This window comes from Camelus ferus, chromosome 13, assembly GCF_009834535.1.
Source record: "Camelus ferus isolate YT-003-E chromosome 13, BCGSAC_Cfer_1.0, whole genome shotgun sequence".
NCBI lineage: Eukaryota > Metazoa > Chordata > Mammalia > Artiodactyla > Camelidae > Camelus > Camelus ferus.
The window spans coordinates 23614556-23628452 of record NC_045708.1 but is presented as its reverse complement, the minus strand read 5'-3'; the positions used below and the strand labels follow the sequence as shown (position 1 = coordinate 23628452).

At 43.5% G+C, this 13897-nt stretch overlaps 1 protein-coding gene across 1 annotated transcript in view; it reads left to right on the top strand.

Moving 5' to 3' along the window:
- CSMD2 (CUB and Sushi multiple domains 2) overlaps nucleotides 1–13897 on the top strand; it is a 473825-nt gene that overhangs the window by 291880 nt on the left and 168048 nt on the right. Inside the window, 2 exon segments of the mRNA XM_032495868.1 lie at nucleotides 6414–6570; nucleotides 8574–8765. Coding sequence (XP_032351759.1) covers nucleotides 6414–6570; nucleotides 8574–8765 — 349 coding nt within the window.

Sequence of the window (13897 nt, the reverse complement as noted above, 5' to 3'; positions counted from 1 at the left end):
TAAACCCATCGCTCTGATCCACCTCAACACAGTTGTGTGCAGGAGGGGCACCCAGTGTCACCTCCAGGAACAACCTGGCCTTGCCCTGGTGTAATTTCCCATCTGCCGGAACACGGGTGTATTTCCCACCCCAGGATGGACTTGTCCCTCCAAAGTAGCCCCAGTGCACTCCTGAACTCCTCCTGCCCCAGGAGACCCTCACCTCCTCCACGTATGCACTGACCAACCCTCCAAACCTCCTGTACAGGCCATTTCTGACCCATGGAATGACCATTTTCTTGCATATGTGACCCCTGCTCTCTTCCTTACCTTTAATAAGTGAAAATCTCTTAGACCTCACCCTTGCAGCTTGTGTCCCACAACCACCTGATTTCTTCTATTTTGGCTCCCACCAAAATTTGACATTTGTTTGGCATCTGCAAGACAGGAAAGGCCTTAAAATGCAACTGTCTGGAAAGACAACTCCCAGCCCAAGATGACAAATGAAGTACATGTGTATAACCACATCCTCTAAAAGTTCCCACTAAAGTGACTCATGGGACATAACAGTTGCGGGGTGTGGGCTCAGCACTGAAAATTAGGCAAGGGTGCCTTTCACATACAATGTAAAAGAATTATTGCCAAGTGGAATACCCCCCAAAGGGATCCAGATTGAGAAAGAGCCTAATCCAACTGGAATCCACGTAAGTGAAGTGAAATCCTACCTGTGGCTGAAGTGCTAGAAGCCTCAAGGGAAAATGCATCTAAGACCACGTAGCTCACAGCCCCAGCGCCTGGAGCCGAGGACACAGCACGGGACCTTTGGCAGGGACCAGGTCTCAATCCCACTAGCTCTCTGGAAGTGTACATGGTCTGAGAGGTCACATGGAGCCACACTTCCCTCAAGACATGACATTCTGGATTTTATTTGGCTGTTGTTGGAAAGTAGGATCGAGCAGGGCAGGGCCCGACGGGAGTGATCAGGCTGATTAGAGAAGAGGCGGCCATGGTAGCACACATGCATGGGTGCACACACGGGCACACGTACATACACACACTTTAGCACCAGAAACAGGAGAAGCTCCTACTGTGGCTTCTTCTGGCTTAACTCTTCTACCCCAATTTAGGGACTACTGGGTGTTTCCATCATGCACTTTTATTCTCTCTCTGTAATGATGCACTGACAGGAAAATGAACCAGATATGTGTAAATATTCAGGAGATCAGAAGAAGGGGACCTGTCTAAGGAGTCACAGCTAATTGCCCCTCTGTAAGCAGCAAAGCAAAGAAAACAAAAAAACTTTAAAAGCTTCTAATTTGTATTCTTAACAGGATTTGAGAGAATATTATATTTATGACACAAAAATAGGCAATAATAAAAACAGAGCAATCTGAGATGAGGAATGATTGAAGATAGATGAAAAACATGATCACCCAATTAAAAAATGGAATGAAGGCAATGAACAAAAGGTGATAAACCACCAAAAAATGAAATCAGTTTGTGATAAGATAAATTTCAGAACTTCTGTTGCATTTCAAAATGAACTGAAAAAGAGAATTATTTTATGTTAATAAAATGTACAATCAGTCCACAGTAAAACTTTATGTGCCAAGTAACAGAGCGTGAATAAATTAAGTAAAAGTTGCTAGGAATGTAAAAAATTTTAATAAAGTCACAGTCATCGTGGAAGATTTAATACACCTCTGTTAGTCTCTGACATATCACTTAGGTTAAAAATAGATAAGGTTTGAGGTAGCTTGAATAATATAACAGAATAAATCGAAAGAAAGTAGAAGAAAGATACATTTAAAGGCAAAAATGACTGAAAAAAAGAAAACTAAAAACAGTGACAATTATCAACAAAGCCAATTAGTTCTTTAAAAAATAACTAATAAAATGGACAAAACTTTGCAGGACTGATCAAGGAATAAAGAAACCACAACTATATAATTTTAGGAATGAAAAAAGAACATAGTCATAGATAAGGTAGACATTATGAAAATAATAAGATAATATTGAGGAAAAAGCATAAGCCAAAAAATCTGAAAGCTTAGATAAAATAGAAATTTTATAGATAAAAGTACTAATAACAAGAAAAAATAGTGGAGAGGCTATAACTCAGTAGTAAAGTGTGTGCTTAGCATACACAAGGTCCTGGGTTTAATCCTCAATACCTCCATTAAAAAATAAATAAATAAAAATAAATAAACCTAATTACTTCACTCCCCCCCCAAAAAATAACACATTTTTAAAGTAAAATAAAAATAAATTAAAAATTTTAAAAATTACCTCCCCTCCAAAAAAAAAGGAATAAAAAAGAAAACTCTGAATAAACCAATAACCATTTAAAACATTGGAATTCTCCCATTTTCTCTCTCAAAATTGTCTAGACTGTTTTACAGGTAAGCTCACAAAACTTCAAGGAACAATTCAAGCAATAATTAAACTGTATCAGAAAAAAGAAGAATTAGCATCCATCTCCCCACTCATTTTATTTAAGTGGGGCAAGTAGAAATACTGATGTCAAACTGAATAGGGACAATATAAAGTATTAGGTCCATTTTACTTATGATCATAGACCTAAAATTCTATATACTATATCATGTTGAATCTAGCTGTGTATTAAAACAAAAATGACCAAATAGAATTGATTCCAGGAATGTAAGTATATGTGCTACATTGTTTGTAACCGTGTGTTAAAAGCTATCCATTCGACGTACTCATTTTGAATCGAGCCATCTTGCTGAGCTGTCTTATTAGAGGTAGTGGTATATGTATATCAAAACATCAAGTTGTACACCTTAAGTATATAAAATTCTTATTTGTCAATTTCATGTCAGTAAAGCTGAAAAAGTAGAAACATCTAATGGGAAGAAAAGAAAGAAGTTTGGATATATATAGATAGAAATCTCTCAGCTTTCTCAGGGATAAATCCATCACCTGTGTATAATGATGAACTGAAACATCAAAGCAATTTTCTTATGGATAAGCAATATTCTGTTAGGAAATAAATGTATATGAAGGCCCAATTCCCAATAGCAATTAAAAAAATATAAAAATACCCAGAAGTAAGTACAGAATTTTACTGACAGATACAAAAGATGACTTGATTAAATGGAACCAGATGCCATGTGTATGGATAGGAAGATTTAATATCGTACAGATGTATGTTTTCTCTCTTATCAATTCATATGTTTAATGTTAATCAGTCAGAATCACGGAAATTGTTTTGGATCTTTTAGGGGGACTGGGGTGGGGAGTTGTTTCTCTGAATTTGAGAAAATTCTTCTTGAGTTTATCTAAAAGAATAAACATGGGAGATTAGTTTTTTAAGTTAAGACAAATCACTGCACCAAACTACATTCTGACTCCTACACTATTAGGGGGAATGTAGTTTGGTACAGCCCTTTATGGAAACCAATGTGGAGATTCCTTAAAAAAAAAGTGAAAATGGACTTAACCCTATGATCCAGCAATCCCACTCATGGGCATATATCCAGAGGAAACTATAATTCAAAAAGCTGCATGCACCCCAATGTCCATAGCAGCACTGTTTACAATAGGCAAGACATGGAAGCAACTTAAATGTCCATTGACCAATGACTGGATAAACAAGTTGTGGTATTTATATATACAATGGAATACTACTCGGCCATAAAAAAGAGTAAAATAATGTCATTTGCAGCAACATGGATGGACCTGAAGATTGTCATACTAAATGAAGTCAGACTGTGAAAGACAAATAGCATACGATATCACTTATACGTGTAATCTAAAAAAAAGGATGCAAATGAACTTATTTACAAAACAGAGACAGATTCACAGACGTAGAAAACAAACTTATGGTTACCGGGGGGAGAGGATAAATTGGGAGTTTGGGATTTGAAGATTCTAACTACTGTGTATAAAATAGGTGACCAACAAGGACCTACTGTATAGCACAGGGAGCTATATTCAATACTTTTTAATAGCCTATAATGAAAAAGAATAATAAAAATAATAAATATATTACAAAGCTACAGTAGCTAAAACAGTGTACATCATACACCAGGAATAGACACATAGATGAGTGCAGTGAAACAGAAAGTTGACCAAAAAATTTACATTTACATAAGTATATATGTGATAAAGGTGGATTTAATGTTGCTGGTGCGTAGAATATTTACAGAGTTTTCAGTTAAAAATGGTTAATCAACCAGGAAGAAAAAGTATCTTATACCTTATGCCAAAATAAATTCCAGGTGGATTTAAGGACAGAAATTACTAAAAGAAAACACTGGTTTATTTATTTATTATATATTTATTGAGTGCCTCTCATGTTCCAGGGCACATATTCTGGACAATGATATGAGAATGATTACATTGTAGGTTGAGTTCATTTTGTGATGGAAATTTCTGCAGCTATCTAAATGCTGTTGTGGGAAATATTTAATGATTTGAAAAATAGACACATTATATTAAGTAAAAGAGCAGGTTACCATATACTATCTATAATTTGATCTTGTTTCTTATTTAAAAATTAATTTTAAAAATATATAAGGAAAGACATGCATAGAATGAAGGCTAGAAACATAGTCACCAAAATGTTATGAGTGCTGGAAGTTGCTTTTCCTTTGTGTTTTTCTGTTTTACAAGTTTTCTGCAATGAATATTTTATCATAATGACGCATTAAGAACATTTTTGTTATTAATGAATAAGGATGAACTATGCTTTGAAATTAAGGAAAAAAATCCTGTTCCCATCATACTTTTATTAATGAATAACATATCCAGTGAGTGTTCAAATATTTAATTATCTCATAAATGTCATAGTGTTTTTTAAATTTACAGTTTATTTGAATCAGGATCCATATAAGTTCTGTACATTGGATTCATTGCCGCAAGTATTTTTGTAGTCTTTAGGTTTCTACCTCCATTTCTTTTTTCTACCCTCTTATAATTTACTTGTTATTTATTTATTTGTAATTTATTTATTTATAATTTATTCATTGTATGTGTTCGTCTGTCCTCCATATTTCCTTTGAGTTGGAAAATGGACCCAGTGGCTTGATCTGATTCAGGTCTGACTTTTTTTTTTTTTTTTTTTTTTTTGGCAAAATGACTCCATAGGTATTGGTGTGTCTTCCATCAAGAAGCACATGATGTCTGGTTGTCTCTCTTGTTGGGATGTTAGCAAGTGTCAATGATTCATGCCTTAGTCAATTAGTTAGAAAAGATATGTTTTAATGGGTAAAACTATTTTTATAACAGTCTGGATGCAGCAGTGGACCAGACTCTTTGAACTGGTGTCATCTGTATGTCTGGACACTCCGGAATTCTCCCAGTCTATCCGTGATATGAAGCAATGGCACATGGGATCTGGAAACAAGGCTTCTGAGGCTCCCAGGGACCTCAACAAATCTTTGTAATATATAGCACTGTTAGCTTGAAGGATGGCTTCTTTTAGAAAGCTTTGCTTCATAAATAGTAGATGGAAATATTGTTCCAATTTGCTGGCAGCTGGCACCACATCCTGTGCCATGCACAAATATTCATCACCCACCCATAGATCCCATCTTTGATATTTACCAAAGCACCAGGGGGCCCTTCACTCAATCACAACTTCTGTTGTTGTTTGTACAATTATCTGGAAAGGAGCAGCAATCTCGGAACCTGGGGAGCCAGTTCATTATTCTGATGATTGTTGTCTTTGCTGGTGCTCAGGAGTTCAGGGGACAGATGGGAGCTGGGGAAGCCAGCTGCCTGCAAGATCCCACCCCTGGCAACCCCGGTAGGCCCTCACCGGAGCCCTCATTTTAGGAGGGAAGGGGCAGGGGCTGAGCTTGGGAAAGGGAAATATACCATGTCACCTGACATGCTGGCCATTTTACCTCTGTCTCGCCTGGATCCCAGGGGCCATGTCCAGCAGAGTGGCTGAGACTGAGGCCACTGCCACAGCAGGGTGGGATTAGGGAGGAGGATTAAGGAGATTGTCTCATCTCCTGGAAGGACAGGATGGAGTGTTTAGCAAGGCAGAAATGTCGAATGCTTGCAGCCTGCCTGTCTGCAGAAACAGATGGCTTGGACACTCAAGCAGCCCCAACCTGGCCTCCCCAATTTACTGAAGAATAGGCTAGTACCATATGGGGATTGGGGGAAACAAGACCAGATCTCCCCTGGAAAGGTGAGAACAGCATCAACCAGTTCCTAGAGGTCGGATTCACACGGAGATAGGCTGGACACAGAACTGGCACGAGGTGGAGGCAGATGGGAGGGGCTGATAAGTCCCTCAGTGGCTAGCTCCACTCTGCCATCTTCCTTGCATCTGATGACTCACTACCCTTCTAACAGTCGTTATCGGTGCCAAGCTCTGGGAATGTGGGCTGTGGGGTGAGAAGCCATTGTTTAAGGTAAGGCCACACTGATGACATCGAGTTGGGCTCTCCTGTGTCCAGGTCTACGATGGCAACAACAACTCTGCCCGTTTGCTGGGGGTGTTCAGCCGCTCCGAGATGCTGGGGCTGACATTGAACAGCACATCCAGTAGTCTGTGGATTGATTTCATAACCGATGCTGAGAACACCAGCCAGGGATTTGAGCTACAGTTTTCCAGTAAGTCTGTCTCGCATCTGAATGGACAACAAAATTGGGCTTTCCCTGGTTCCACACACAGGGAGGTTGGGCTCTGGGACATCGCCCAGCAATCAGTAGGTTTGGTTTTCTCTAACTGGCACATGCTTAGCTGATTATTGCCCCTAAGATGTTGTGCCCACGATTTGGAATAAGCTGCCTCGTCGCAAACAGCGCTATGGTTACACCCATGATTAACTGAACTGACAGTCGCCACACACCTTGTACTCACTAAGAATCATAATCACTGAGCCTTCATATTTATAAAATAATGTTCAGCTACAGTCAGATGTAAAAAATGCAAACACTGATGTATAATTATGTTCTTTTTTTACAACTCCCTAAAGAGTTGAGTCTTGATTCTTTTCCTTTTCTCATGATTTTAACTTTCTCCTTTATGCTGGAGATTTCAAAAACAGAAAGCACCGAGGTCTGTACACAGCCCCAGAGTACTTGGGATTACATTTCCATATGTTGGCTTCACAGCCATTTTATTCATTTATTTGAGCTTCTCCTTGCCCAGTAGATCCAAAAAAAATGTGCTTTTACAGACTATTTTAAATCCAGTGAGTATTCATCAACTGATAAATGGATAAGCAAAATGTGATATATCCATCCATACATGGAATATTATTTGGAAGCACCCTAATTGTCCATCAATAGATGACTGGATAAAGAACTTATGGTATATTTATACAATGAAATACTACTCAGCAATAGAAAAGAATAAAGTAATGCCATTTCCAGGAACATGGATGGAACTGGAGTTGGTCATTCTAAGTGAAGTAAGCCAGAAAGAGAAAGAAAAATACTATATGATATCACTTATATGTGGAATCTTTAAAAAAGAAAGAAAAAAGAGGACACTAATGAACTCATCTACAAAAGAAACAGACTCCCAGACATAGTAAACGATCTTATAGTTACAGAGGAAAGGGGTGGGAAGTGCTAAATTTGGGAATCTGAGATTTGCAAAAAAAAAAAAAAGATCCAGTTCTGAACCATGTGGCAACCTGGATGAACCTCGGAGACATGATGCTCAGTGAAAGAAACCAGTCACAATACATGCGGTCACATGTGTTGCATGATCCATTATATGAACTGTCCAGAACACGCAAATCCATAGAGAAGGAAAATTGTTAGTTGCCTAGGGGTAAGGGAGTTGAGGGGGCATCACCATCTTTCTGAGATGATGACAATGTCCTGAAGTTGATTGTGACAAGAGTTGCACAACTCTGTGAATAAACCGGAAGGCACTACCTTGTACGCCTTAGATGGAAGAGTGTTTAGTATATGAGTTATATCTCAATAAAGCTGTTAGGGAAAAAAAAAAAAGACAATGAGTCTACTCAAGATTCCTCTTGCCTGGGCATTGAGGCACATCAGTGGAAGAGGATTAAATAGAGTCATATTCAAATTCCATTTCTGTCATCTGAGACTGTGGAACAATTTATGTGACCTTCCCGAGTCAATGATCTCAGCTGTAGGGGGCATCGTGACCCCTCCCGGTAAGACTCCTGTGGGTAATGAGTGAGAGAGAGCAGAGGGGCCGCACCAGGTGCTCGGAGTAAGCTTGGCAGAGGCTTCCTTCTCCAGGCTGTTTCAGCAGAGTGTATTTAAGCAGGACGTAAATGAGCTTTGAAACATACACTTAAAGTGACTCCCATATTACACTCTCCTGTCGCCGTGTCTCAGTGAGCAAAACAGAAAGAGTGACTCCAGCTATCAAAATGCTATGGGGTCCAACAAACAAACAAACCAAAAAAGAAAACCCTGACCCTATACATGAAAACTATTCAAAGCTGTCCTGGGAGAAATAGCTGAAATCATTTACACAGAGCGACAGGGGCAGGAACACTCAGGAATGTACTGTCACCCGGGCACAGCCACGTGGGTCCATCAGGACATGCCCGCTGAGGCCACAGAGGGAGCATGGTCTGTGCCACGGCGCGTCTCGCTCATGCTGTCTCTTCTTTCATCACCAGGTTTCGAACTCATTCAATGTGAGGACCCAGGAACCCCCCAGTTTGGCTACAAGCTTCACGATGGAGGCCACTTTGCAGGGAGCTCTGTGTCCTTCGGCTGCAACCCTGGGTACAGCCTGCGGGGCAGCGAGGAGCTGCTGTGTCTGAGCGGAGAGCGCAGGACCTGGGACTGGCCCCTTCCCACATGTGTCGGTAGGAGGCCTCTTGTTCTTCCAGGGAGCCCTTGGGTGTCCCCTAATCCCAAATTCCAGGCTCTGGTCTCGTAGGGTCTCCCAATGGACCCCACGCTGCAGGCCTCCTGTTCACGGGAATCACCGCCAGCCCCACCCACCCTGCAACACTGCCTCACTTGCACACCTCATTACATGAGTGCAGCAGCACAGTCAGGCAGGCGGTGGCTTGCCACTGTCACACGTGCAGTGAGTGGGACCAGAGCCGAGTCACGCCCTCCGAGTTGCGCTGCTGGCGGTGGAGGAGAGGTGGGAGGGTCATTTAGAAGGAAGAGGTGGGCCTTGTGTGGTTCCAGGGGCTTCTGCAACACCAAGACGCAAATGAGTCTCCAGCTCACTCTGGGCCTCACTTTCTCTGTAAGTAAAATGGGGCTCATGCCCCACTTTCCAGAGGAATGTTGAAAGAAAGAGTAAGAAGGAGTAAGATTCTGAGCTGGCATCTGTTTCCCTCTTAAGAAAGAATACGACAAAGAACTAGCATCTCCTTAGGCCCAAGGTGCTTCCAGAATGTCGGCGCAGGCCCTCGGGAAGCCTTACCCGCGTGTCCCACGACAGAGAAGCCTCGTCTAAGGCAGAAGTGGGAAAGAGGCAAGAGCCATCCTTCTGTCTGTCTGGCCTTTCCACCTCTCACCACTCACCTCACCGCCCGTGGTACCCTCCCTGGTATCAGGATTCCACCACACTGCTTTGTCCTGCATCCCCCACCTCAGCACCAGCCTTTCTATCTCTCCATCCCCTTCCCCAGGGCCCACAGCCTCACCTTGTCTGTGCAGCTCTGGCTAATCTTACAAGAACAGAACACCCACTGGAAGAACATTTAAGTGCCTACCAAGCACCATGTGCCGCAGTTGGTGCAGGTGTGTGTTTGGGGATGTGCGGAGGCAGAGAAATAAAAAAAGAAAGAATGACGCGTTCTTCCTGCTCTTGGGGAGTCCATCCCCGGGCAAAGAGAACAGACACATAAACAGATCATTGTAATACAAGGTAAACACCGTACAAAGAGTAGGTGCCAAGCGTTGAGGGAATACGAGAAAATGGTTCATGGGAGGTGATGTGCCCATTGAGACTTGAAAGGATGGGTAGGAATTCAGGGAGGGGAGGGCCGGGAAGTTGGACTTTCTAGCCTGAGCACGTGTGCGGGCCAAGGGCGTGGACCAGCATGGCAGGAAGTGGTAACGGCGATATTCTTTTCCCCTCGACAACTCCATTTTAACAAGATCTTTGACATTTTACACAACAGAGGGGCTAAAGGCAAAGATTTTAGGCCTGACAGTGGACAGACCAGGAGTGTGGCCTCTGAGTAGCCTTTAGAATCTTCCTCTCTCTTGGTGCTTAAGGAGGACCCCGCCTGCAGGCACGCCCTGCCCCTTTCTCCCGCATCCCTGGCTTTATCCCCTTCTTCCATCATGTGCCAGGCCCCACACCAGCTGCTAAGAATACAGAGAAAAGCAGGTCCCAGGCCAGAGAGGGAGGCTGGGGCATAAAGAGACAACAGTGTGATGCCGTTGGCAGGCCAGGGAAGACAAAATGTGAAGATGATGACACGCTGTGAGACAGTCATTTGCTTTGCAGACAGATTTCACTGTAAGCTTCTTCTGAATATCACATGTGCCCGTTGGACTGAACTTAGAGGATCCACTCAAGCAGTGTCAGAACACGTGTTTATACCTTGAACCTCGGAGGCCTTCCCCCCACCCCCCAACCCGAGACCCTCTCAGGCCCCACTCAGGCCCCACTGAGGGGTGGGAGGCTATGTACTGGGGACAGTGTGTGTAGATTTTTACACAGGTCATGTTGTGGTAGATTTGATCATGGTCTACCAGAAGTGATCATTACAGCTCAAACACCCAGGTGTTTTCTTTTTTGTTGTTGTTTTTGTTTGTTTGGTTTGGTTTTGGGTTTTGTTTTGTTTTTTTTTTTTTTTTTGGAAGGGGGGGTAATTAGGTTTGTTTGTTTGTTTACGGAGGTACTGGGGATTGAACACAGGTCCTCATGCATGCTAAGCACATGCTCTTCCGCTGGGCTAGACCTCCCCCTGCAACCCAGATGTTTTCTAAGTCAATAAGTGGACGCTACAGCCCAAACAAAGCTGCTGAGGCTCCAGGATGGGACTAAGAGAGACAACCGCAAAGATCAGAGTCGAGAGGTCTTGTCAGTGAATCTGCTGCTTGCTGGCCACTTGCCCCCACCCCCTCCCCGCAGCCAGTCCCCAGATAAAGTGACCCTTGCAGAAAGAAGCAGTCGTGTCCACGGGGAAGTGCTCCCAGTGCCGCTGCCTCCAGACACTCACTGTCTGGGAAGTAGGAGGGGCTTGTCCATGTGGAATATGGAAGGAAGTGTCCTGCCACCTTCCTGGTGGCCTCTGCCATTTGTGGGGCTAGGCAGGCTTCCTCCCCACGACATATAGCTCCTCCCCTCACCCACACACCCCTCCCTGCCTTGGGCCCCTTCAGTCCTGCATCTCTCAGTCAGGTTGGCACCTGCCAGTCCAGCATCACCACGAAGGCAGTGAAGCATGAGGAGAGGCTCTGGCCTCGGGAGCAGGCTGACTGGCAGGGACCCCCCTAACCCTGCCTTAGTGGTCCCCTGTCAAGCCATGGGGCCCAAGAGATGAGATGCTTTATGGGCCTTTGTCGCAACAAGTGAAGGTCAATTTATGACCTTGAGCACATTTTCTCCTCCATCTTCTAAGAGCTGGCTTAGTCAGCATTCCCTTTCCTAAAAAGCTTTGCAACAAATCTCCTCGCCACGTTCACTCATGCTCCCTTGATTCAGACTGTTAATAGTAATTTGCCTGGGAAGCAATAAGTTTCTCTCATTTGCTTGACCATCCACCCATCTATTCATTCCATCAACATTTGTTACACCTTCTATAATGTGCCAAACACCAGGCCAGGCACTCGATCTACAGAAGTAAGTCTGGCAAGGTCCCTGCTACCCAGGAGTGTCTGGTCTTTTTTTTTTTTTTTTTTTCTTTTTTTAACATTTTTTTATTGATTTATAATCATCTTACAATGTTGTGTCAAATTCCAGTGTTCACAATTTTTCAGTCATTCATGGACATATACACACTCATTGTCACATTTTTTTCTCTGTGAGTTATCATAACATTTTGTGTATGTTTCCCTGTGCTATACAGTGTAATCTTGTTTATCTATTCTACAATTTGAAATCCCAGTCTATCCCTTCCCACCCTCCACCCCCCTGGTAACCACAAGTCTGTATTCTCTGTCTGTGAGTCTATTTCTGTCCTGTATTTACGCTTTGTTTTTGTTTGTTTGTTTTTGTTTTTGTTTTTTAGATTCCACATATGAGCGATCTCATATGGTATTTTTCTTTCTCTTTCTGGCTTACTTCACTTAGAATGACATTCTCCAGGAGCATCCATGTTGCTGCAAATGGCATTATGTTGTCGGTTTTTATGGCTGAGTAGTATTCCATTGTATAAATATACCACATCTTCTTTATCCAGTCACCTGTTGATGGACATTTAGGCTGTTTCCATGTTTTGGCTATTGTAAATAGTGCTGCTATGAACATTGGGGTGCAGGTGTCATCCTGAAGTAGATTCAGGAGTGTCTGGTCTTGTGGCAGAGATAGATGTGATTTTGATAAGTTGTTACACGTGCTGTGATAAAAACCCATTCACGTTATAATGGAGACAGAGAAGAGGATAGTGTCAACTCCATGTGGGGAGAGGAGGGTGTCACAAAAGGTCTCGTGGGGAAGATGCTGGCTGGCTTGTCCTTCCAGGCAGAGGCCCTTAGAGGCCCAGTGTGCCTGGCCTTGTGGAGTTCCTCACACTTGGCTAGACTGAGGGGCATCAGGAGGGGGCTAGAAAAAGCCAAAAGGAGCCCCTCTGGGGGCTCGATGGACCCTCCTAAGGAGTTAAGACTTCACTCTGGGAAGGAGGGTTTAAAGCAAGCAGTGACATGGCTGGTTCTTATTTTTGATCTTTTTGGTGGCACTGCTGAGGATGGGCAACTCTGCCACCCTAGGGATGGTGAGGCCCTGAGCCATCACTCTAATGATGGGGGCAGAGTGGGGTCAAGTGTGAAAAGCATCTCAGAGGCTCAGGCCCTGGGTCTCAGAGCAGATTAGATGCGGGGGAGGTAGGAGGTGGGGAGGATCACCAGCTCCTACTTAGGTGACTGCTCTCATGGGGAGTGTCGACCTTTCACTGGTCCCTTGTCTCCAGGCCCACCCCTCTGTGCCCCTTCAGATTGCTACCAGGGTGTTCTTTCTGACATGTAAAGTGCACTGGTGTGTAAAGTGATCCATTACTCACGTGCAGAAGCCTACAGTTCTGCTATGGCGGTAAACAGGCAGCAGCCTGGTGTGCAGGGCCCCTTGACGCATGCCGCCTGCCCAGCTTTCCAGCCCCGGCTCCCACCACACCCGATCCCATACCCTGTCCCCCAAGCTGCCGTGTGGTTTCACACCTGCGGGGAGTTTGCAATACTCTTCTCTGTCTGCAGTGTCCTCTTCCTGCTGGCCTCTCCCTTTAAGATGCCCTTGAAGTCAGGGCCCTCCCTGCCTCTCCCTGCCTGTGCTAGAGGCAATTGGTCACCTCCTCCACTATGCTGCTGCCTGTGGCTTGGTTAGGGCACATGGCATGCGCTGTGGCTGTCTCCTTCTCGAGGTCAGAAGCTCTCCAGGAGGAAGGATGTCGTGTCTGGTTTCCCTCTGTGCTCCTGGCACCTGGCACCCGCCCAGCTCGTCAACGAACAGGTTCAAGTGTCTGCACGTCCTCCAGGAGACTTCAAGGCATTTGGTCACAAACTAGGAGTTTAGTCAGGGACCTTTTGTTCTCAATAGCCTTAATGAGATATACTTCACATACCATACAACTGGCCCATTTAAAGTGTGCAATTCAATGTTTTTTCAGTATATTCACAGAGTTGTACAACCATCACCACAATCTAATTTTTGAACATTTTCCCCCCAGAAGAAACCCTGTACCCATTAACAATCACTCCCCACTTCTCACTCCCCTTTAGGTCTTGGCAACCACTAATGTACTTTCTGTCTCAGAAGATTTGTCCATTCTGGATATTTCATATAAATAGAATCATACAAGATGTGGCCTTTGTG